Source organism: Hylaeus volcanicus, chromosome 1 (genome assembly GCF_026283585.1).
Source record: "Hylaeus volcanicus isolate JK05 chromosome 1, UHH_iyHylVolc1.0_haploid, whole genome shotgun sequence".
NCBI classification, from domain to species: Eukaryota; Metazoa; Arthropoda; class Insecta; order Hymenoptera; family Colletidae; genus Hylaeus; species Hylaeus volcanicus.
The window spans coordinates 23636523-23663077 of record NC_071976.1 but is presented as its reverse complement, the minus strand read 5'-3'; the positions used below and the strand labels follow the sequence as shown (position 1 = coordinate 23663077).

The window sequence follows — 26555 nt, the reverse complement described above, 5'->3', positions numbered from 1 at the left end:
TAATACATAATTTATATCATTCGATACAAAATTAAAAACTCAATGGTTATAACATATATTAACTTTTAAAAGAGAATAATTGTAGTTTAGTTTTTTCCATTTTATCACGAAGATAAAAGAACTAAGATTTCATTTGTATTAAAGAAGATGGAGAGAAAGTTTATATAATTTTGTTATATGAAATTTAATTCTCTTTAAGATTTATTTAAAATATTTCGAAACATATTTACAAATAACGTCTATACGTTCGACGTTATCAATCGTTTTAACAGACACACATACATATAAACGTATATTGGAAAAATTATTATGTACTTGTCAAAACGTTATCAGATATTTTCACATGTATTTCTGCAAAAAAAATGTTTTTAACATTTTTCTCGATTACAATACTTTCTTTCCTTATAAATCGAACAGTAGATCTAATATTAATTATAGAAAGAGTGGGATAGCAAATGAAAATATTTTAATTTAAGTAATATACATTTTTACTCTGTTTGATACTTTCTTTGTAACAAGAAGTTATGTTTCTCCGTAACAAAGATTTTATTTATATTTCTCATTATGACGTTCTATTTCTGTACCAAAAATTGTTAACATATTACTTCTATCATACATACCTATTTTTCTTATGTATTTTTATATGATAGACAACAAACAAATCAAGTGATACATACATAAATACACATATATACAAACGATATAATATATATGTATGTATGTGCGTACGATGTATGTTATACACACAACTTATACAAAATCGTAACTAGTTTAATGTACAATAAACTTTTCAGTGTTCATTTTGGCAATCATTATACAAACTTTTACATAATAATCATAGAACACATACTTATTACCTACTTATTTATATAATATTTACATTTACAGTCAAAGTCACATATTACACTGGCTTAACTCAAATACACGCAGTATCATTCCAAATTGATTTGGTTTAAAACATGCGTATTTTTTGTGCTTTTATATGGCACATAATACAACTAAATTCTTGCATTGCAAACTTAGAACTGTTTTACATGCCGTGTAATATAAAGATTTTAAACTTAGAAAAGAGAATAGAAGTATATCATTGTAAGGAAACTTAAATATTTTTAATATTGACCATTATTTAGACTATTATAATTTCCACCACTAATAACTTTGTTACATACCATATAACATGTATATACACTGTTATTTGTACAATTTTATGTACACGTAAGGCATATATTAATAGATGAATTTCAAATTAAAGAATGTTTGAATCACGTATAATTGTTGCAACAATATTGAATCAAAAATATATTAATATTCTCAATATTGGTAAGTGTAATTCAAACCAGTAGCAAAAATTTCTATAAAAGGACATACTTTTGAAAAAATACATAGAACATTACACTTACTTCACATATTTTCAGAGTATGATGTGATATCTTTTCTTTTGATATTAACAAGATATGACATGTTTTAAGCGAAACAAATACATTTAAGTAGAAAACGAATCTACCACCGTTATATCTAAAAAAAATAAGATATAAATTGCACAGTTATACATAATTTAAAACTATTTTCTAACAAAGATTATCTATGTTTTTATTAAAAATGTAAGATAAAATTGCACTTCGCAAAAATAGCACAATAACCATTATTTGTTGAAGTATTCATTTACATATCATGGCACATGTTTGAAATACAGAAAAGTTAAGAAAAAAGATAGTAGAAGTATAACCCTTTTCCTGAAGAGAAAACAATATGTTGTACTGTGTTGTATACAAGAAATATACTATATTAATTATTAAGTAGTATATATAAAATTTACATCTGTTGAAGCCTTAACTTTTATACTCTTTCACAACCTCGTTAGGAGAAATATTTTGCGCTTGCTATTTAATTGTATCATACATTCCCTTGTAATTTCACTACTCTTTTTCAAATAACAAATGAAATTTGATTCTCTTCTGAGCACCAGTTTAACAGACTTAGTAGTATTCTGATATAATCTGGTCGTTCATATTATTTTTTCTTTATTAAATAATTAATTCTTTTTTTAAGAGAATTTTTTGTATATATAAACCTTAAAGCTCACTGCACATACATTTGAGTTTTAGTGCAAAAATATGAAACGCAGTGTAGGTAGGATTGCCAGGCTTGTAACATTTAGAAATCTATTTATTTTGTTTTTAATATTTATAATTCGTCCTAACAGTTGAAAGTTTTTATTATAATTCATCGTCGATATGTTTGCCACCATGCTTCTCTACATCGACTTTCTTACTTTTAACTTCGTTTACATATTTTTGATTATTTTGTGATTTACTTTTTTCTATAGAATTATAATCTGAAGTCAAAGTTTCTGTTTCTTGTTTAACGTGAATTCCTTCCTTTTCACTCACCCATATTCGATTTTTAAATTCTTTTGGCAATTCATTATTTCTCATAAATTCAATGTGATACTTTATTGCGTTTCTTAGTTCAGCAGATTCGCTTTGGGAAGAAATATTTAATATAATATTGTTCAAGTTAACAACTTCTTCACTCGTATTATCTGCTGTGTCTCTCGAAACATCAATATGTTCTTGGTATTTTTCGAAATTATTTTGTTTTGCATTCTTTATTGCTTTTTCTATTTCTGTTAATATAAAGTATTCAAAGTCTTCGAAGTTCCCAATTTTAATATCTTCATTTTCTGTAGGCATTTTAAAACTGTCTGTAGATTTAATTTTGATCTCTTTCATTTTCTTTAGTATGTCTAGTTTTTCTAAATTTTTTGGAGAAGCTCTCCCCCAAGTAGCGAGCTGTTTATAATAGTACGAATGTTGAGGTATTACTGACTTTTGTAAAATTTCTTGTACTGCATCAGTTAATATCTCATTATATTCTTTATAATACACAACACTGTAATCTAATAGGACAAAATGATTCTGAATAATTTCATCTTTTATGTCAAAGATACCTACCAGCAACTGTTTCAGGAATTCATAATTATTAGCTTGCGAAGTAAAAAGTTCCAAAATCTTGAACAATTGTTCAGTATTTTTTGGGCTTTCAGATTTTATTGTTTTCAGCATTGTCATGGTAGTTTCCATATTTAAAGCCATAACATCCATTTTTGTAAGTAAATATTGTTTTAGCAATTTTTGCTTATTCAAATTCGTTAATTGGTCCATTTTCATAATGGACGGATTTGGTACAATTTCAGCTAGTTCTTCTAAGAACCATAAAACTTTATTTCGTAGGGGTATGTTTAGTACATCGCGAATTTCGCCTCGCGACTTTACTATCCAATTATAATAACTCTCTAATATAAAATTTCTGATTTGTAAACCTGTATTATGCTTTACATCTGAATATATCTGATTTACAAATACTTCTTTCAACTGATGCCATTCTTTTTCTACTTCTAATGTGTTGTCTTTCGACTTCCTCGTAAGACGGCTAGGTGTGTACGTCGACGTAATTCTTACTTCCCCTTCAAGTGAATCTTTGATCATTTCTGCACGTAAATCATAATAAATGACCACATCCTTTTCATCTTCTTCGTATTTGATTTCAGGAACCACATCCAAATTTGTTCCACTGCTTGAAGATGTCTGTTATAAAAAAATATCTATCGATCTTTAGTTTCACTTTAAAATTACATGATATATGTAAGCATTTGACTTTGGAAAATACTTATATTAATTAATAACACAAAATGGAGTTATTGCAATCGTATTTCTAAATTACTACTAATGAAATAAAGAAGTAAATAAGAATATAATAAAAATATGGTAAATATAAAAAACAATTATTTAATTTCTTTAACAAATATAAAACCTCAAATAACAATTTGCGTTAACAATATTGAAAATAAATAAAAGATATATATCTCGTTAATATAAGTTATAAATATTAAATAAGAAAATATAATCATAAGGTATTTGATTCCTATCATATAGAAATAATCGTTACAAAATTATAATTATTAGATCAGTGCCGTTTTGTGTGAATTAAAATCCATAGGAGAACATATTCTATGAAAATTATTGCCAAACACCAAGGGATACAAACCTGTGGTGTCATTTGTCGTGTAAGGAAAGATTTGAATGATCCCTTCAATCGCTCAAACATTGATGGATCAGTGGGCGCTTTTAATTGAACGTCGTCTTTTGGGAAGAAACTTCCTGTAAGATAAAATATAGTTATTTATTCGAAAGTAAAAGAACGTTTGTAAGTATAATCTCTTACCAAGAGTAACTGTGAGATCGCCATGTGCAGCACCAAGAGCTTTAACTAATTTGGAAGCCTCAATGTCAAACAAAAACACAACCGGAATCGTTACATCGTCTACTTCTTTTCCGTCTCCCGACATTGCAAACATCGGTGAAGTTGCAGCACTAGACCCCGCAGCATTATCGAACACGATTCCAGCAACAGCACCAGCTTGTTGAATTCGTCTTGCCTGTAATAATAAGTACATCAACATTGTTCTACAAAACATTTAAGAATATTGAAAGACAATGTTTACCTTTTCTATAAACATACAATTGCCACGATCCATTATTGCTATTTTGCCCACAAGTTCATCTGCATTAAGGAGATCGGTACACGCGGCAGGTGGATATGTAAAACTAACTTTCCCGGTTACTTTATTTAACCCTTGTAATTCCAAACCAAAATGTGCAGGTCCAGCTAATAATGTAACTTTTTGAGGTGGATTTGTATTTGGTTTTATAAACGAAACCGCTTGTGGTTTAGTTTCAGCTTGTTGGGTCTGCATTCTACTTATCTCTACCATTTCTTGCATGAAAAGTAAACCTTCTTCCGAATCTTGTGGTGTTTTTGCCTGTAAAATTAGTATAAATATACTCTTGCTTTACTATTAATTAATGAAAATAAACGTAATAAACAAACTTTATTTTACATTAGAAAATGTGTGCAAAAGTTGAACGCGTCCATCTGCCAAAGTTAAAGTTGTTATTCCCATATCACTTAACAATTTTAAATGCTCCAAATTATTTGCCTACGATGAAGAAAAATAATTGTTAATATTTATTTAAGCGATACAACTAATTAGAATGCTGTATAATATTTTTTTACTTGAAATTGTGCAGCACTTAGTCTCCTTTTTATTGCCCGTCTTGGACATACGTCTTCAACCATATTTCGCAAAGGTTGCCGCACCGATGCAGGAAATAAATGTAGACTGTTAGGACAAGTGCGATCCATTTCGTCCACGTGTACGATATCACGCTCAAAATCTTGCTTCATTTTGTAAAATATAAGAATTGTGAAATTGTAATATACAATAAAACTTCTTAATATTTTTATTAATATTATTTATTTACTTACCGAAGAAACATTAGTCCTTACAGAAGCGAGTGTCAATGGCAATAGATGTCCTTCGGTTGTAAAAATAAATTCATCCAAGTCTAAAACTAGTTCGCCTGGCTCCGCGAATAACAGAAATAAGTATTTGAAAGTTTCTGATAATACAAAACTATCCATTGTATCATCATGTTTATTAGTTCTAACATCTGATACAGCTGCATAACCGCACGGTACCCTCGCATAAGTTTGCAGACTTTTGAGTACCTTACGCCCAACGCCTAAATAATAGTGATCGCCCGTAGCACGATACAGGAAGTACGTTGATTCTAAGAATTCTGGCCTTAATGGATGATGTCCCCAGTGTACCTAATTTCATAAATTGAAAAATATTTTTAGAAGCAAATAAAAATTGCATTTATTAATGAAAGAAATTATTAACCTGAAAATCGGTAGTAAATGCCTCTGGTATAAAATTATGTCTCTGCATAACTTGATACAACATTTCATGGGTTTCAACAGCAGGCTTAATATCACCTTTTAATACCTGAAATATAAGACAACAATCAAACAAATAAAACAATATTAATAAGAAAGGCTGTGTCAAAATAATGACCAAAATTTACCTGCAGCCCAGGCCAAAAGGCTAACAAAGCATCCATGAAATTTTTGGAATTTGTATTTGGTCTGTGCATATGTACATCTAGCAACATCGGTCCTTGACTTACATACTTCATTACAGCTTGATAATGTTTATTAAATCGCCCAAGATATTTTTCATCGCCTAGAGAAAATTACAAATTAAATTATCTTATCATAAATTTTATTGTGAAATTATAAAAATACAAGTAACGTCGTAATAATTACCTAATAAAATATATGCCTTAAGGCAATATTCATAGTAGGAATCTATACCCGCTCCTACTCCAGAATCTCTTCGTACCCAATCACCAGAATGAACATTTAACACAGAACCCATTAAATCGGTACCACGATGACGCATTCTCCATAAAACGTCCATTGCTTTTTGTGCTTTTTCCTATCTCATTCAATAACATATAATAAAATTTCTAATATATATTCGTGAAATGTCAGAACAATACTATACCTCAAAAATTGATTCTCCTGTTAATCTCGACAATGCAGCCATTTCTAAAATCATGCTACCTGCGCAGGCTGTACATGTTTCTCTTGATACCTCTATAGATACACCTTTCATACCATGCTTTAAATTTACCTATAAAAAATACATTAGATAGGGTCTTCTAAATGTTAGCGATTTTTATACTTTACTAAATATAATATGATAAATAAAATTTGTATTACTCTTCCATATGGTATTCCTGTAGTTGTGTTAAATGCAGGTAAAAATCTGTATCCTAAATCTTTGGCTAAATTTAGAAGTTCACCACGATACCATGGCATTATATCAGCCCTTTGTTGTAAATACTCTGCTAGTATGTGACCACTTAAAAGACCTCTAATAAACAAATTGTATAAAAAATATTAATTGTTAAAAAATAAATAATGTAAAAAGTTGAAATGTATCATATACTCTATCTATCTTACCCAAGCATCCTAATATTAGTCTCAAATAGGGAAACAATAACATCTGTGTCAAAGTTAACATCTCTGGCAACAAGCTTAACTGCATTTTCAAATTCCTCTAAATCTCCCAATACCTAACATATGTTAAATATTAGTAAAACAATGTAAATTACCAATTAAAATAAATAATTTTCAAATACACTTACCACAAGTGTGTCTAATGTGTCAACCAATGTAAGCGAAAAACTGGAAGTAAATAATACATAAGCATGGTAATGTATTGTTTAATGCAATTATATAATAAATAAATGTTCTTACTTTCCCAAAGTTGAATCTATATCACCTCTATTTGGTTCTGATCCTCTATACCGTCCTTTGCAGCTTAATGGCATTAATTCATCTGCAGGATATGCATTATCCTTAAACATAAATTTTTATTGCCTTTAATTCTTCACATTGAAGTCAAAAAATAGATCCAAGAATATTAATTATATTTATTTTACTGATTTATCTTTAACTTTATTGAACTAAAAATTTATCAAAATTTGTATTAACTTTACCATATAAGCATTATATGCATGATAAAACATATCCCTTGCCTCTTCTCTGCAATTAAAATGATACATATAACAAACATCTGACAAAATTACTTCATAATATATGATAATACAAACTTTAATGCTTCTCGTTCTTCTTTGATCATATATTCCAATGGATCATCTTTGGATGCAGCTAACAATGTTTGTATGCTGCATCCAAACATAAGTAACCCCAACATGAAAGAATCGTAAGCCATTTCTTTATATAAAACAACGTGTTCCTTTTAATATCAAGATCTTGTGCTTGTAATAGTACATATTGTCTTTCATAGGCTTTTGTGATCTATTTCCTCAGAGAATCACTCTTGAACAAAAATCAAATACGATCCATTGTAGATTGCAAATGCACCGATTTGTGGCACTCTTTCGTCTTATTTGCAATCTTTATCTTTCTGTTTTCTGCAGCATTTTTTTAAAAAATTACACAGACACCATAAACTTATCAGAATATAAATCTTCCATGAGGTATTAGCTCATGAGGTAACAGTATAATGAGAATTTACACCGTTTAACCATCGAAATTTATTAACAATAACTCAAAGCACACGTGGAAGAATGAAAAATTAAGAAATTAATTTCAAGTGGTTACACTGCCTGTGTTAGGTTATAAAATTCTCGATCATTTTTCGCACAAGTAGGTGATGTGTCAAAATATGACTGACAGATGGTAGGAGGAATATATATTTAAATATGATACGACAAAAGATAAACAGGCAGTAACAACAGCTGATTTCGTATTTTCATCAAGGCCAGATGATGTGGCTACTGTCAGTTTGCTATTATTCAAACGATTTTCCACCTCGACTATGATATATACATGTTGCCAGTAACACCATATGTTTCATAACACTTATAATATTTTTCGATTAAACATAATATTTCGTTGATTCGATGGAATTATTCTAATAATTGTATTCGAAGAAGATCGAACGAAATGCAATGGACGATTCACAATTAAGACGACAAGCGTTTCCTTTGAAAAACTAACCTCGTAACAAGAACAGAATTGAATACGAGAAATCACGTGACTGGTCGGCAATTTGTGGAAGTTAATCTTAAATTTAAACTATCATAATGTATTTTGACATTACCACATTGTATTGAAAATATATTAACAATTAGATACATTAAGATGTAAGCTTTCAGATACATATAAAATAGAATTTCTGAATATTATAGAAAAGATTCATGTAGTACCTCTTTCTAAATAGATTACCAGAAACGATTAATATTTTATAAGATAACTATTGTTAATTTATGCAATATTTTTATAGTGTTAAGTCATTGCCATTAAATGTATATAGATATTTGATAATGTATGCATTCTTATTTTGTTAGTATATATTTCATTAATGTAAAAGATTGGTCAAGTACTTTTTATTTGATCCACATCACTAATTCGTGTGCTACGTTTAAAATGTAAAAAAACGATTCAATAATGTATTAAATTAATACAATTAACTAATTGGACGTTTTGTAATAAAATAGATATCGAATGCGCATAAGCTGCAAAGCCGGTATCCTGCGGTATCCAAAGTGGCGTGCAATGAACTCTCAGTGAGAATCTCTCACTTCTAATACAAATCCTTGGCGACAGAAAATAAAATTTTCTATATTAATCGTTAAATTAACATCATTGATACAAAAATGAAGCTTCTAACGCATAATATGTTGACATCTAAATGTTTGAAAGGTGTAACTGTTGGATATCCCTTAGGAATTGTCGTAAGTTTTCAATGTTTCTACAATGTTGAGGTTATATTTCATTCAAATAAAATTTACCATATCTGAGACAGTTTTAATCACTGTTAAAAAGCTTTTCATTTAGCAATAAGTTGTTTGTACGAATTTTTAGGCAAAAGATATTAAAGTATCGGAAGTGGATTTCAATTCAGAATTCATTGCAAGAATAATTCCGAAACTCGACTGGGCTACGCTTTGGAAAGCCGCGGAAAGTGTAAGTTACTTGTTATACTAATTTTTAAAATTAATCATTAATAGTTCTTAAACATATTAAATAAATAAAATAAGACTATTATATTTCATGATTGATCTATCAAATGATTTTGCAAACAATTCTAAGGGACCAAATGAAATTAAAAATTTGGAATAAATGGGTTACTTTTTAACTTCTATTGTAAATTTGTTTGCTTCAAACTTAAGCAATAAAAAGACTCGAATTTTTATTTATTTTCACAAACATTGTATGGATTGTTAAAACAGATAGGCCATGTTGGAGAATTGCCACAAACTTTAATTCAAGACTTTGAAACAAATGAGGATTTTCTGAAGAAAGTTCATCACGTATTACTTGAAGTTGAAGTTATTAATGGAGATCTGTTATGCCCAGAATCTGGTAGAAAATTTCCTATTAACGATGGTATACCAAATATGCTTTTAAATGAAGATGAAGTTTAAACACTGATATTACATTAAGAAGAGCTTAAATCCTATCATATACTTTTCTTTGTATAATTAGGAAATGTTTACATGTATATAAAAAGTTTGTTTTTATTCCAATATGTACAAATTTGATTTAATATTTGTGTTATCAATTAATATAGAGTAGCTAAAAATGAGTATCATTTAGAAATATTCTATATGATAAGGCTAATAAAATAAGTATGTTACATTGATCAAATTGCATTTTTTAATATTATAGACTAGCGACAATTGTATATTATATATTAGTGTGTAGTACGTAATAGTACCTAATAGGTACTATATCATCTCTAGATATATATCGCATTATGAATGTAAAGAATTACAAACTATACTTATAAAACTCTATTAATAAATTATTACACAAGAACAATGGTTATGGATGTCTTTATTGTACAGATATGTGTAAATACAATGAAATACAACTTTGCATTAATGTAATATTCAATATATACCATCTGCATTTACATCACGTTTATATTTCTAGTCATGGGTTGTTTTTGTTCATTTTTAAGTATATCATTTAGTTAAAGGTATCTAGAATATAATCTTTCGACCTAAACATTTACCCAAATACCAGGATAAACATGATTTTTAGCAATATTGCAGTGACTATATTGAACAAAAAATAATTCTCAAAATATCTAAATATATTTCACGTATTCTTATCACATAAAATCTGTTAAAAATAGTTTTATTTCTGCAAATAAAATAATGCATATGTAAGAGAAGTTGCTTGGAACTTGAAATCTTAATCGCGAAATAGGGTAACACCATTAATATTTAACATTATTGGTTGAGTATATGAATATCTTATGTCATTAACATAACAGAAAATCCACCGTAGATCAACAAATTTCATATGGTAAAATACACTTATTAGTTTAATGATAGCATAATTGAACTAACATCTATTGCACACAACCTCCTATAACATCTAATCTATATTTATGTAACTTGAAAGAATAGTATAACCTTGTAAAATAGTATTTGAAAAAAGACTTTTTGGATGGAAGAGTTTCGATAGAAACGAATTTGGCCATTTACGTATGACTAATAGTCACTCCACAGCAATACATCCCATACACAAAGTCCAAACCAGTGTGTATCTAAACAATTGTATGCGAGAGTATGTTCCGCATTGAATATCCAATTATAATAGTAATCTAATTGAAATATTCATTCATCCACTTTAATGTTAATGTTCTGCATGTAATATGTGGCAATACTCAAAATATAGTCAAAATAGATTATTTTATCATTCCTAGTTTCTTTAAGAGTTAAAAAGCTATAAAAATAGCTCTCAACTAATGTTTCAGCCACAGCCCATATGTTATTAATTTTTATTCAACATTAGGTTTTCTCAAAGGCAGGATTATTTTGGATTAAGCTATGAAAATACTTCTGTACATTGATTTAATTACAGCACATATAAATATTAAGATTTTTTTCTTGTTTGTTTAGTTTATTATTAGAAACCCTACTTTGGTTATGGCCTATATTGTATGCAATAATCGACTGGGAGTTTGCATCATGGATATGCAAATTTGTATTCGTATCATTTCTACTTGTTATCATTCAAAATTCTTATAGTTTATAAAAACTAATTAATTTGTCGAATGTTTGTCGCATAAGTAAATTTCAATATACGCCTACATTTATTTTAAACATTTGATAATACTGGATGTATTGGCTCTAGATATAAATTCTGGTTATAAACTTCTGATATCTAATTTAATTATTATGATCTTAAGGAATGCGTTGAATTATAAGTTATCCAGGCATCTGTAATAAGATAAATATTTGCCTTTTTCAAAGAACTCAATCATTATATGAATACCTCGTGTAAACGTATGAGGTTAAGTACTTTCGTTCTTTCGTACTTTCAGTATAGATACATAATACAATCAATGAATTTCTATTATACTTAATGCTTTAATTTTGTAATTGACTTCAATATATTTCAACGCTTGTTTCCTTAAGATAAGGTAATTATTTAAGTTTAAATTTAAGAAATAAATTATACAAATACATTATACAACAAATACTAAAATTGGTATTAATACTGTAGAACAGGGCTTCCCAACCACTACTATGTACGTTTTTTCAAAATGCAATAAGAAAAACCAATAAAAATGTTATAAAGTAATACAATATATGTATATTGATTCATATACTTTACTTTATAATCCATTGTTTGCCTTTAGTTATTAATAGTACATAACCTTATTACATGACTAACTAGTGTGCAAAGTGTTGCAGGATGGAAAGCCCTACTATGGAATGTTCAATCATAAGATTAATTTCTATAACTATTATAGCTACCATCATATCGTAATCGAATTAAAACGATTAGAAACTTCGTTCATATTTGCAAAGAAGTTCGTCAATAATTTCATCTTCATATACAATGAATTTGGACATTTTTACAGGCAAAACAGAAATTCTTTCAAATTATTTTGTCAATATGTAAAAATTTGGACACATTTATGTACATATTACGATCGACAAGATATGTCACAAATGGAAGCATTAGAATACTCTCAAATTGATAACTAATAAAAGAGTATGATAATGTGATATATTTTTTAAACAATATAAAGAGTATATGTAAGTAAATTTGAACACTTCTTTGCACATTTTGTAATAATAACTTATTTACTACTTTGTAAACATTATTTTGCCAAATACTTTTGTGTACTTAATATATTAAAAAGATCATCTTAAAACAAACAAAAATCTAATCAAAGATAAATATTTGCTAACAACAAATTGAACATAACAAGTAAGTACTTATTTATTGACATAACGTCAATATAAGCAATGAGTCAAATATAGAACCTACCAATAATTACTTACCTAAAGTGATATTATTTTTAAAAGAAACTTCTTACTAAACAAATAAAACATTGCAAAACTGATACTTCAATTGATTAACGATCATCAGTTACTTATTTATACTTAAAAAATTATATAATTTATATGAACATGTTAAACGAAAAAATACGATTTATATGAAATTAAAACATAACAATAATTTTTTTTTAACAAATGTAAAAATTAAGAAAAAAGCAATTACATATGTTTCATTTACCACGACTTTCTGTATTAGCCACATTTCTTTGAGAATAAATGGAACCTTGAGTTAATCCTCGTAGTGGACCTTTCCTCAATTCTGGATTAGGACCTTTGGCAACATAACGACTTCCAGAAACCAAATTTGTATCATGTCCATTTGCTACTGTTTTGCTGAATGTTTCGTTTGTCAATAAATTTGGATCTGGTCCTGACCATGGTGCATAGTCAGGTCTAAAAAGTTTGCAATAATAATAATGATTTCAATATTTTTATTAAGTTTAAAGTGGGAGATCTAAAACTTACAAAAGTAAGTCGTTATTAGCTCCTTTCGGTAAATCAGGGTTTGGTCCTACAGGTTTTGTCAAATATGGAGACTTATATTCATTATCTTCTGTGGTACTGGTTCCTCGAGAAACTCTAGAAATGTTATTGCAAATTGTGTCATTGATTATTTTATGCGAATTAAAACCATTATGTTATTATAATATGTATAATATGTCTTACTTTGGTATTTCTATCTTATTTTTAGATCGTTTAGATTTTTCCGACTCTACGTCCTTCACTACTTTCTTAATTGGTGATGCAGTTAATTTTACAGCTTCAGTTATTGGTGGACTGTCTTTCCTTTCATCACTTCTACTGCTACAAATTGTTTACATATATTTAATATACAATAAAAAGTTACATTTTTATGACATAAAGTTACCTCTGGCTACTGGATGTACAGAGCGGTTTCGTAGCTTCTTCTGTAACCATAATGCTCAATATATGTATTGCTCTTTCCTCATCATAATCAACACTATCCATAGCAAGAACTATTACTCTTTCTGGTACTGACTTATATTTTTCCATTAATCGTGCTTTCACTAAAGGATTATGATTTCATAAGTAATAAAACGTGAATGTTAATATTAATATCTTATAAAACATTGAAAAATATATTTACTTTTATTTTTCTCTTCTAAACTCTTCATACGTGGTGGTGGAGTAGGTGCAGTTTGTTCATTCTTTGCCTAAAAAAATATTGTCTAAAATTAATTACAAATATCAAAGAAATCAATCAATAATGTAAGAAAATGTGATACATTACCTGTTCTTCTTCCCTTCTTTTTGTCAATGATTTAGGGGCTGTAGGGTTTCGCTTCTCATAGCCTAGATCAATCAGTTTTTCAGAAGCTTTTTGAACATTATTATCGCTTTGTTCCAAAATGTCAAGCAACATAGTCTCTTCCACCTTTGGAAATATATTTTTCAGGTACCTGTACATACATTTTTAACATATTAACAATTTCTAGAATTGGTTAATTTGTTGCCAAGTACAAGTATGGACACGAGTCTACAATATAAAATTGAACATTATGCAACTGATAATTTATCCGTAAATCAGAACAGATATACGAACAGTCATTGAAATAAACTAAATATTAATACACTAGCTTTGATGATTAATAATTGAAGTACATATTTCGAAAATACTAATTATAATAATTTGTATGATATGCACATGTGATGTAAAGTCTTGCAATACAAAATAGACAAGATAATTGTACATTTATTGCAAATAACTTAAACATTTTCAGAGATAATAATTTTGTTTGACTGCACACAAAGTACATGGACATTTTAAGTCATAATACACATGCACATATTATCATGCGTAGGCCACATTTCTTTTAAATAAATGAGTTTTCTAATGCATGCATAACATGTCTTTATTTATCAAGATATCTGATTTGAAACTTTGAATCTGATGCATATATATTATTCTATTTATTATTGCATGTGTATATGTAAGTATGTATATATAAATATCCAAGTAACTCATTTATTATTGTGAAGGTTCTTATAATAGCACACATACAACATATTAACAAAAAACATAAGCTTCAATTTTGCCACTAAAAACTGAACAGAAAATACATTGATGATATAAAACTGAAACCAACCTATCTATGATCTGTGTAAATCTTACACTATCCAACATGTGTTGTACTGTAAACCAGGAAGAAACTGAAATGAAAAAATGAGTCCTAAATGATATATACCGTGTATAAAAAAAGAAACATGAAATGAAAATTGTGAACATAAGAAACAAAATATCAATCAAAACAATAAATAAAAACTGAAAAAAATATTTTACTGGCCATTTTGATAATATCGTTTTGTTTAAGACTACTTCATACAATTTTTTCTACTATGCATCATATATATCCTCGCAAAATTTGACTAGATCAATCACACTAAAAAATTTTGCATTCCCTTATTACACTGACATTTGAAATATTAAAGTTTGTAAAAATTTTAATTGAAGAATTTTAACACATTGCAGATAACAGTAAAAAAAAATTGTAATTATTACGAGTGAATCATACAATGTGAAATACAAAAATTAGTATGTAAATTGATTAAAAAAATTTCATTATATAATCTGCAATGGGTACTAATACATGCTATTACTACACAGTACTGAATGGTCATATACGTATATGAAATATATCAGATATTCAAAATGAACAAGTGAATATAGTGCTTCATTTTCTATCTGATACATTTTTATGTGACTATGACAAAATACAATATCAACATCTAGCATCCATATTCGGTGAAACTGAAATTGTAAGTATGGGAAAAACCTAAGTTTCATTTTTGGGGAGTTGGGGGCTGGCCGGAACCCCCGAGGTGGACTCAATGTTAGAGCTGCATGTATAGCATGAGCCGGTAATCGCCATCTTGGTATTGCATAGTTTGAGTGCACTCCAATAGGTGTGCATGGTCCTGGAGCACACAGGGGATTCTTTTCCACTTGAAGAGCGCTGACAACCAAAGCTGGTCTGTTATGGTATCTGAAAGACATCAGCTACTACCTTAGCACTATACCTGACACTGTGCTATTAAAACTTATCGAAGAAAACAATATATAGCCAGCATAAAGATAACAGAATACACAAGAAAGTAGAGTTTTATGTAGTACTTAATATGGTCTGGATATAAAAGTACAAGAAACCAAACTGACAAAGAAATTATCGATCAAAGTTTGTTTAATTCCTTAACATACTATTCTGCATCCTATATGGACCTAATCAACCACCCAAAGGACATAAACCCATATCTCACACGACGAACATTGAGTTAATTTAAATGATGTAAATAGTACCTTTTTGTATACAAATATTTATAAAAATGATATCCTCAAATTAAGGAAGTCTATAATCTATGTTATTGTACTGGTGTTTTCAAGGACATAGGGACAGTGTAAGTAATTAGTTGCATAGGTCTGTATCTGATACTGATACAGGTAATATATGAAAAACCAGTATCTGTACGAGATACAGAACTCAGTGTTAATAGTAATATATAACACAAATAGACTCCTAAATATTTAAAGTTTTTAAATCTTGAAACTTACTTTCTTAAAAGAAATCGAATGTGGATGTCAGAGACTGTTGGAAACATGGCATTGATTGTAGCAACTTGTAGCTCAGAATCTGAATTTTGTGTTAAACTTGTCTCCATGTTCCTTATTGGTGTTGGTGATCCTATTGTCATATCTCCAAATCTGTTTGTCATTGCGCTAACTGATTTCAGTGATAATGGAGTTTTCAGCTCCTACATAAATTATGTGTTCTAGTTACTATGGATTTTGTTATCAATAACATATCTAATGTTAAAAAATAAATTTATATATCAGAAACCTTTGATACAGAAATGTTTGATCGATCATTTAATACTACGGTATGTAAAATCTTGTGATACATTAATGTATTCAATGTTAGTGAATTCTCACTTTTCATAGAGTTTGACATTTGACAGATCAGTTACAATCTGATCAAAATTTCATTGTATCAGAAACTCATATGTAAAATCATACAATGTACAATGCGTTTACAATTAAAGTTTACCTACCTGTAAACTAGGAGGTAAAAACGCAAATTGTGGATTAAGATAGGGAGACGGTGTTGGATAGATTTGCGGTGCTCTGTGAGCCCCTGCATAACCTAAATGTCCACCACCTCCATTTCCTCCGGACTATTATTTTGCGGTATATTTTATATTTTTTATCCGAATGCAGCATGTGCGTATGATAAAAATACATATATTGCGAGTGCATTTACAAACACTTTAAATACGTGCATATGTGCAATTTAAATATATATATCCAAATATTATTTTTAAGTGAAAATGGATGTGTCTGTTAGATGATAATTTAACACATTTAATAGATTATCAGGAATAATCTACTGACCTGCATGGGTATATCTTGAGAAGTTGTAGCAGAACTCAGTGCCATTGAATTTTGTGATTGTACATACTGAGCATACTGCCAATACCTTACTCTTGGGTCTTCCCATGTTGTCGATCGATTAAAATGATTTATGAAATATCTGAAAAACGTTTGATCTAATTGATTTACAAACTAACTGACATGCAAGAATATTTACACTTGCTATGTCATATAAAATTCAAATAAAAAAGTTTTCACTATGGTTATTATATGTTCCACGTTCGTAGAAACACGAAGAAATTTAACAATGAACAATTTTAATTATTTGTATTACGTTTCATTAATATTTATGCAACGACAGAGCTATATGTCGATGTGATATCGTCATTGCATAATGTAAGCCGTTTGCAGCAATAAAATTTCCTGATCATTGATATTAATTTATCGTTATTTTAGGTAGTGTAATAGGAGATGTTTTTGCAAAAATTTACATACGGACGTCCACTACGACAATCGTATCTGCATTCCCAACCGGGTGGCAATTGACTCCTGTCACTTTCTTCAGCCATCTTTACGTATTTTGTTAACTCAGAGAAAGCCCTTCCGGCTCTTCCTAGAGTTAATGCTACGTATTTACTGATCACGATACTATCTAATTACAAGACGTTATTTATTACATGAAATCACCTACTCTAGTGATAAATTGTTTCGTTCATTACATAATTAAGCGTCGAATGTCCCGCAATGCAAACTATTATTTATAGTGCGTGAAAACTTTGTTTATATTTTAATATTGATCACTAATACAAAGATTTACGCCTCATATTGGTGAGCAAAGTATATTTCAAAATATATTGACAAATCAAGTTAATGAGTGTTGTGTGATTCTTTATTTGTTATATACATAAATATCTTATTTGTTTCTGAAACTTACTTAAATTCATATTTTTTAATACTTACTCATGTTGAGTACATAAATATGTTTCATATCATGTACATGTAGCATATAAAATTAACTAGAAAGAATAGAAATATATTATTAACATTTATTCATTAAAACATACAATTGATAATGTATCTATAACATAAGGGAAAATAAATTATATCATAAAAGAACAAAGAGTTTTTAGTAAAATATATATTTTAAAGAATAATACATAAAATTAAATATTTATTGTGCTCCTCTATCATAGAATTTGAAATTAGATAAGTTCACAATTTTTTAGAAGTATAATGCCAGAAATGGTTTGTACCATAAATCCATAATTACATGTTTAAGTTAATATTTTTGAATTTGTATTTTAAAAATTGAAATTTCCTACTTCTCATTTTTTTTTATACCATTGCTATATAATTAAACACTAAAATAGTGACGAATATCATTATTTATTTTTTTTTGGTTTTGTTAAGTCTGTGTACATTTGATATAGCATTCCCATGGTTAAACATCCTATTACTGTACCCTGAGCTGCAACTCTGAGTTGTATAAGGAATATTGAAGGTTTGATTGTTTTTGTTTTCCATTTGTAGACACCTACTCCAGCTATGATAGTAAAACCTAACATACCTATAAGAGAAATATTATTCATAAATATCTTAAATATTTATATATATAGGAAGATCTAAGAAAAGTAAAAATCACTTTTCATTATTTAGATCTAACAAACACATACCTGCTACAAGAAAGGGTGATCTTTTTGCTGCTACATACAGCTTGTCTTTCATTGACTCATTATTCTCTAATGCTAATCTTAGAGCGTCGTCTGGGATTTCTATTTCTTTAGCATTTTGCCATGAATCATCCATTGTTTATCTTGCAAAAATAAGTACTTTTATTTAGACAATTCATTTTATTTACATGTGTTTTACTTAACATTTTGAAATTAATGTACTGTTAATATCTTAACTACTTAGACTGCGACTTTTCTCCCTTTAATCAATAGATAAAAAAAATTATCAGTTGGCAATTGCCTATCTGTATATACGCATCATATAATATAGCAATTACACATTCAAGGATACTTTACAGAATTCTCATTAAAATTTTAATTAAAATTACCAGTAATTTATACATAACAATAACAATAATAATAATAATAATAGTACCTTTTCAACAAGATTTTCAAAATTTGTATCATCATAAGTTACAATTTATTGAAAACATTACAACTTTTATTTACGATTGTTTTATATTACATTATTTCAAATTTCTATATAGTCGACACTCATTGTTATCTACATGTATTCAATGTATTCCTTGTGCAGTTATAAAGTTAAGCATTTAATATTTTGTTTTATACAGCACGAAAAGAAAGTATATTATTAATATACAGGTATAACTATTTATATATATATATATCCATGATTAACCTTGCACGTGTTTATTACATCATAAGTATGTCATCATGTTCATTTATTAGTCCTTTCTAATGAAATATAACTCAAAGGTTTTTCACATTGACATGATAATCTTTGTAAACTATAAATATGTTCAAATACAATGAGCTCAAATCAAATACTTTTTTATCTCATAATTCTAATATCTCGTATTTCTATTGATTTTCAACATAGCACGCGCATGTTCAATGTTATGATAATGACATTGAAAACTATTTAAGTCCTTTATTTTTAAAGTTACTTCACATTATGAAATCGATAGTGATACTTTATATTAATCAAATGTAATTGTTCAAACACCAAAAAAATTCATATTTTATCACAGTGGGACACTTTTGTGTAAATTTTCGAGATTATACACTTTAACAGTTTCGGTCGATAAAATCACTTGCGACGAAATATTATCATTGAATGACGCACTGTACAATAGTTACACGACATTGTAAAATAATTAAAACTGTAAATTATAATAATGTTTCACATTGTGTTATGTTCATATCAGTGTTGAATCGTACGTTTAAAATAAGTTTCAAACTTCTTTTATCAAAATGTGAAGTATTTTCTGTTACATTTATAAATTCGTAATATTTAAATATTATTTAATTTCTCAAAATGTTTGCAAGTGGGTACTGATGATTACCTTTGTTTTTTAAACAACACGCGAAATTCACTACCGTTTGACTAATACTGATCGAAGAAGACTATCTACTATACCGATCCTTCTTTTACGACTGTCATGAGGTGACTGCCAGTAACTAGCATATCAATCCACGCATGGTTCTTTACGGTGCTGCTCCCAACACGTTTCTCGCAAAAATCATGCAACAAACGCTCTCATGTTTGGCATATATAATTTTCGTCTTTGAGTTTGTTAATTCTTGCCGTCTAAAGGTTCGTCCTTACGTGATATGCAATCACGGTTTTTAAGGCGTGCTAAAAGTCACGATTTCTAATAACATGAGAAAAGTCACGTCTTCTTTTTTTTTTTTGTGATATTTAGAATGTTAGAAGCCCTAAGATTTTCGATGATGCTCGATGACGTGCTCGATGTCACGTAAAATAGTTGTTTAAAAAGTATGTTACCCCTTCTTTATAAAACGATATCGCGCGTAAAAAAGGTTGTGTAAAAGCTGACAGACGTCAAATTGCCTCAAAAAATGAAATTGTTTATTTTTATGCTTGTAAATTTGTAGTGAAAATAGCTCCATCACCCCCCACTGCCTGTCTATAGTGACATTGGTAGAAAATTCTGCGTTTATTGCCATCTATCGCCAAATTATTTGTACTCCTTTAGTTAGGTTTGGTTAGGTTAGGTTAATGTATTTGTTTTCTTTTACGTTTCGTAATTTATCATAATTGAGTCGTAGGAAATTGATAAATTTCTTCAACATGAAAATAAAAAAGAAATCTAATGCTGTGAGAGTTCCACCACTTAAAAAAATTATAAAAGTCAAACGTAAATCGTCAGACGTAGAAGAGGAATCAACCGTGACCAAAGCATTAGAAAACATTAAAAAGGTTTTGGAGGTTAGATATCACATGTGAATATAACCTATAATTTGACATTTTATTAAATTTGATGGAAGTGAAATGTATGTTTGTTTTTACAGAAGAAGATTTCAGATAAAACAAAACCAGTTTCAAAATCGAAAACAATTAAATCAAAGAAAGTTAATAAAAGTAAGACGAATGTATCGAAACCGAAACCGCGAAGACAAAATACAAAAGGCGTAGTGTACCTGGGTCATATTCCTCATGGTTTTTATGAAGAACAAATGGCAGATTATTTCAAACAGTTTGGAAGAGTAACAAGGGTACGAGTCGTTCGATCGAGGAATGTGAGTTCATTTTTCAAATATTGAATAATTGAGTATATGAAGTACATAGTTGGTATATAAACATATATATACTCTTTCAGACTGGTAGGAGTCGTGGTTATGGATATGTTGAATTCTTACATTCTGAAGTTGCAAAAGTAGCTGCTGAATCAATGAACAATTATCTCATGTGTGGTAGATTATTAAAAGGTGATACATGGAACTTTATACGATATAGTAACAAACAATTGTTTCAATTATTTTATATTCTTAATACAATAATTTCATTTAGCTACTTACATCCCACCTGAGAAACAACACCCAGGATTTTTTGCTGGCACACCTTGGACAAAGAAAGCTTATCCTAAGTTAATAAATAGAAGTAATATAAATAAAAGGAGAAATAGAAGCATTCAGGGACAGGAACATAAAAGTTTCAAAGAAAAAACTAAAAACAGATTGGCTGCTCTAGAAAAGGTATTAAAAGAGAAAGGTTATGACATAAAATTTATTCCAACAGATGATGTTAAGGTTTAACAACTATAAGAATTTCATTAATATTGATTCAGCAAAAAAAGAAGATGTAAAATATATTGATTTTAGTATTACAGAAATTTTTTCTCCATATGAAACACTATTTACAATTACAGAATCCTGTAAAAATATTTTATATTAGTAAAATAATTTGTCACAAGACATTGAGCTTTCCCTGTCCATTTTCTAACCCACATTTTGTTCGTTTCCATTTCATTCGTCTATTTTGAAACCAAACTTTCACCTAAAACATAAATTCAATGCTTTACTAAGAGATAATGGTTTTTTCTATTTAGTAAGTTCTTAAGTTCGTGGCTCTGTTCTTATTTACATATATTTTGTCACAATATTTGAAGCAAGGAATATTTTTTCAAACATTTTTTAATAAATGATATCAATTCACCTGGCGTTCTGTTAAATCTAATGCAACGGCTATTTCATAACGTCGGAGCCGTGTGAGGTAATTGCTATGAGCGAATTCATGCTCAAGATGTCGAATTTGTTGCTTTGTAAATGATGTTCTTTCTTTCCGAGGCTTATCACTGGCTATTCTTTTGGTCCCTGAAATTTGACGATTTTATGTTTTACATATGTCATATTTACTATGATATTCTCTGAAATAAGAGATACAAAAGATTGAAAAGGTAATATCCTCGCGTACTCGAGGATACAATTTTTGCGGCGAAAAATAATTTTCAAAAATTCTGTTTCAAACACAACGTTATTTTTCCTAAATAAGTTGCAAGCTAGGATTCTAGCATTAATATAATATTATGTTAAATATGTATTAAATATTGTGTTGTGAGGTAGTGTTATTCTGCATGTTATGTTGACACAATTAGCGTCGCCACAGTAAACACCGGAAGTTATAGTATTTCAATTTAGGAAGTTGTAGATAATTAATCGACCCCTTTAGGAACAACGAAATCCATTAGTGTGGATTGCAATTCTGTCGATCTTGAAAAATGTGTTCGCAACGAATATGGTAATCATTAACTGTCCTGGATTCGCTGACAGCTTCTTGATCTTTAGCACTTTGAGGAATAGCGGAACCGCGGTAGCGTTTTAGCAGACCTCAACTTTTTGCAGTAAAGTGGCGGTTAGATGAAAATGGTTTCACATTCGATGCGTCACTGCCAAGTTGAACTCATGTCGACTGATAAACGTGCCGCTCGCATAATGTAAGTTGCTAGTATCGTAGGATCATCTACGATGATACATTAAACGTGGTCGGATCGGTGGCAGAGATCTTCGTTTTACTTCCGTATCGCTATCCATAATTGCTAACTGACATTAATCGGACTGTGGGTGTTTATGTAAATTTATATTTTTATATATGCAAATACAGAAGAGAAACATAAATTAAAGTATGTTTTCTTTTCTACATGTAACGTGTATTTTATTTATTTATACATGTATATTTATATTATACATTATATTATTTTATTATGTTATAGTTATTTATATTATTAATTATATTATTGATGCATTTATATATGTATATCCTTGTATATTTTTGTATATTTACGCTTGTCGTAAACGCAGTTCAATACTAGATAAATATTTAGACTACATTGGCTTTATTACGGCCACATTGGCGACGGAAAAGGCATAAACGAGACTAGTATACGTTAATTGCTAACGTAACACCTTATGGGCGTGCGATATGCTATTTTCTTTATCTTCTTCCAAATGATGATCTCTTCGATAAATATTCAAAAAAGATTATTTCAAGGTCATACTTTCCGAAAATTCAAAGTCATCGATAGTTTTGTTTTAATAGAGATTGTGTATTTTCATTACTGTAATATTGCAGTTGATAAAAAGACAAATTCAAACATATATAATATATCGACCTTCGGATGACCTTGTGAAGAGTTATTATACAATCATACTCCAACGTTCTCTTTATCCGCTACAATACTGTAATAATGAAAATACCCCTTCACGTTTAAAAAAAACATTGATGCCCTTGAAATTTCGAAAAATGTGAGCTTGAGATACTTTTCGCGCAGATGGTAATATTACCCCTTCGGAACTGAAAAGTTTTTATTCGAACAATTTGTTCGTATCGTTTAAAGTAACGAAGATATTTGGGGATACCTTAACTGGGACACTTTACATATAATTTTAAACAAAAAAACTGTCATTACTTATTTCATGTCGAATGACAATTATTAAAAATAAGCGTGAATAAAAGTAAGAAATCATCTATCAAACATTGTTTCCGTAATTCTCGTATCTAATAAGCATACTCGTGTTTAAAAAAACAATTCATGAATTATGTGATTGAAAGAGAAGTAGAAATTCCATTAAGAGTTCAAAGAGAAGGCATAGAAAGTTCGTTGCTACGTTAATTGTCGAATTTTTCAAACATGCATGTCTCCTACAAATTTCAATTTTATCTTACCAAATTCTTCCGATGTACGACGAGTTTCATTTTCAAAGGAAGTATTAGTGGTGCTCGTACTCTGTAAATCTTGCGATGAATGATACATTATTTCACTTTCAATGTTCTCTATAGTGTTTTGACAAAGTGGAACTTCCCATGTATGGAATATTGTCGTTGCAGTGATTTGACGACTTTGAGTTTTCTCGGAAGTAAAATTCTGGGTTTCGTCCATAAAGTTTGAATATTCTTCTTCAGTCGACCGTTTAATTGCATCGTGTTCATTAATATCGACACCTTGGCGAGAATAATGCTCCCATCTTGTTAAAAAAACGACACGTCCAATTTAATTGTACTATTAATGTTTGATAAGTATTGTTTTAACATTAATACAAATGTACACTACTGTTTTTAGGTATTTCAAAAGTTATTATAATAGAATTATTGAATCCAATAGTAATAATAAAATTTAATTAATTTAATCAATTATCAATTTAAATTGTTGTTCATGTGTTAACTGTACGCGCGATTTTTCCTCAACGCCTATTGTTAGGAAAATGTGAAAATTCGTTGGACTAGTTAAATAATTAATTTATTAAAAATTTAGTACTCAAATGATGAAATATTTGTTGTACCTGTTTATTCGATTATTTTCGTTTGTATCGGCATTCACGGTGTAAGGTGGAAACTGATTAATTTCGTTGAAAGAATTACGTGATGTCGATATGTTGCAAAAATTTGATAAGTCATTCCAAAGCCACCTGTGATTCCAGGTAGAGTCTAAATTTCCAGAAAAACAAGAACCCTGAAAATTCACCTGAAGATAGGGTAGCGTTGACGATGTTGATGGCGAAACGAAAACATTTTCACAAGATCGCTGGCTCGTTGAGGCCATATCTTTAGGCCGATTCATTTTATCTAAATATAGAATAAAATAAATTATAATGTAACTTTAGTTTATACGTGGAGCCACTCTTAAATTTACGTAAAGCTTTTTAAGAAATTGTTGGGCCCCCCTGTGGCCTTCATAATTTACGTAATTTTTCCCTTCGTCGTCAATTAAAGTGTCTCAATAATTTAATTTTCTTTTTAGCATACTGATAACCTTTTAACAATTAATAATGTATGACATGTGATAAAGTTATTAAAGCTAAGCTATTTAAATAAATTTATTAAATTTCTTTCGTATCGCACGACTATGTAATTAAAGAAGAGACGGTAACGTTGCTAGAAAATATGATCATAATTCTTACCTTACATAAACCATTGACACACGCACAAAACGTTAAAATTTATTTAAGACTTCAAGAACACTGATGTGCTCCAACACGACTTGGAATCTCTTTAGAAGAATGATATCAAAATAGATAAAAAAAAAAAACAATTATATACCGAAGTAACTGAAGTTTAATTTCACTTTATTTTTCTAACAATCGAATGACGTATCAAACTAGAGAAGGGATTATAATATAATAATCATTTTGTATTAGTCTAAGATCGCGCACTGTTTAATTTGTGTGTCGCCTAAGCACTAACTCTGAAATGTCAAGCGAGTATTCGTAAATGCTCTGCGATAGGCTGCTGGAACTCGATGTGACTGAAGAACACGCGAGTGTGGGAGTTAAACTGAAACGTCAGACAATTTTTTTTCAGAAAATTCTTCTACGATTTAATCCACCCAAGCAAATCTTATGACATTAACTGCGTTATTTTCATTTGCCTCCAACCAGTTCGGGGCACTTACGAAATATCGTTTGAAATATTATTTCGAATAACACGTAATTTTATTTCATAATTATTTCCATATCTGTGAAAATAACTTTTACACATATCCTTTATAATTGTTAAGAAGTTATCAGTATACTAAAAAGAAAAATTAAATTAATAAGAGACTTCAATTGACGACAAAGGGAAAAGTTACGTAAATTAGAAAGGCCGCAGGTGGATCCAAAAATTTCTTAAAAAGCATTACGTAAATTTAAGGGTAGCTCCACGTATAAACTATAGTTACATTATAATTTCTTTTACTATAAATAAATCATTAACAAATGTGAATTCACTCGTGACCGTTCTCATCAGAATATCATCGAACGTCACAGTCATTACTCCGTCACGAGTGCGTAAATCAATGTAGAACCTGCCTAAGAAAACATGAAACGAAGAATGGTGGCCACGAAAGTGTTCGTATATCCCTGGTAGTCACGGACATTATTTAGTTTTCTTTT

The 26555-nt window shown here is 29.2% G+C and overlaps 6 protein-coding genes across 9 annotated transcripts; 2 read left to right on the top strand and 4 right to left on the bottom strand.

The window, feature by feature from the left end:
- Positions 1–144: 144 nt before the first annotated feature.
- Positions 145–8655, bottom strand: LOC128884539 (ER degradation-enhancing alpha-mannosidase-like protein 3). Its single transcript, XM_054137979.1, has 17 exons — positions 7527–8655; positions 7413–7458; positions 7171–7271; positions 7059–7098; positions 6874–6986; positions 6631–6784; positions 6413–6541; positions 6172–6343; positions 5931–6088; positions 5747–5851; positions 5329–5673; positions 5077–5241; positions 4901–4999; positions 4505–4822; positions 4225–4438; positions 4048–4160; positions 145–3587 (listed from the first exon to the last, which is right to left on the bottom strand). The coding sequence occupies exons 1-17, from the start codon at positions 7646–7648 to the stop codon at positions 2217–2219; spliced, it is 3765 nt and encodes a 1254-aa protein (XP_053993954.1). The 5' UTR covers positions 7649–8655; the 3' UTR covers positions 145–2216.
- A 218-nt stretch (positions 8656–8873) lies between these two features.
- On the top strand, positions 8874–10031 carry LOC128884545 (multifunctional methyltransferase subunit TRM112-like protein). Its single transcript, XM_054137990.1, has 3 exons — positions 8874–9176; positions 9307–9408; positions 9675–10031. The coding sequence occupies exons 1-3, from the start codon at positions 9099–9101 to the stop codon at positions 9867–9869; spliced, it is 375 nt and encodes a 124-aa protein (XP_053993965.1). The 5' UTR covers positions 8874–9098; the 3' UTR covers positions 9870–10031.
- Positions 10032–10264: 233 nt separating this feature from the next.
- Positions 10265–18198, bottom strand: LOC128884540 (uncharacterized). Of its 4 annotated transcripts, none has more exons than XM_054137981.1 (11): positions 17689–18198; positions 17215–17353; positions 16875–16997; positions 16378–16577; positions 15605–15814; positions 14062–14230; positions 13918–13984; positions 13678–13837; positions 13476–13613; positions 13275–13388; positions 10265–13202 (listed from the first exon to the last, which is right to left on the bottom strand). In XM_054137981.1, the coding sequence occupies exons 1-11, from the start codon at positions 17760–17762 to the stop codon at positions 12980–12982; spliced, it is 1617 nt and encodes a 538-aa protein (XP_053993956.1). In that variant the 5' UTR covers positions 17763–18198; the 3' UTR covers positions 10265–12979. The 4 variants fall into 4 exon arrangements, with proteins under 4 accessions (XP_053993956.1, XP_053993958.1, XP_053993959.1 ...); XM_054137983.1 differs by lacking the exon at positions 17689–18198 and adding an exon at positions 17528–17677; XM_054137984.1 differs by lacking the exon at positions 15605–15814.
- A 118-nt stretch (positions 18199–18316) lies between these two features.
- Positions 18317–20390, bottom strand: LOC128884546 (HIG1 domain family member 1A, mitochondrial-like). The gene is made up of 3 exons (XM_054137991.1): positions 20231–20390; positions 18867–19006; positions 18317–18760 (listed from the first exon to the last, which is right to left on the bottom strand). The coding sequence occupies exons 2-3, from the start codon at positions 18997–18999 to the stop codon at positions 18576–18578; spliced, it is 318 nt and encodes a 105-aa protein (XP_053993966.1). The 5' UTR covers positions 19000–19006; positions 20231–20390; the 3' UTR covers positions 18317–18575.
- A 457-nt stretch (positions 20391–20847) lies between these two features.
- On the top strand, positions 20848–22103 carry LOC128884543 (MKI67 FHA domain-interacting nucleolar phosphoprotein-like). The gene is made up of 4 exons (XM_054137986.1): positions 20848–21117; positions 21201–21428; positions 21509–21617; positions 21700–22103. The coding sequence occupies exons 1-4, from the start codon at positions 20980–20982 to the stop codon at positions 21942–21944; spliced, it is 720 nt and encodes a 239-aa protein (XP_053993961.1). The 5' UTR covers positions 20848–20979; the 3' UTR covers positions 21945–22103.
- Positions 22062–25827, bottom strand: LOC128884541 (homeobox protein Hox-C6-like). The gene is made up of 5 exons (XM_054137985.1): positions 25584–25827; positions 24966–25248; positions 24352–24650; positions 22345–22502; positions 22062–22185 (listed from the first exon to the last, which is right to left on the bottom strand). The coding sequence occupies exons 2-5, from the start codon at positions 25241–25243 to the stop codon at positions 22096–22098; spliced, it is 825 nt and encodes a 274-aa protein (XP_053993960.1). The 5' UTR covers positions 25244–25248; positions 25584–25827; the 3' UTR covers positions 22062–22095.
- Positions 25828–26555: the final 728 nt, after the last annotated feature.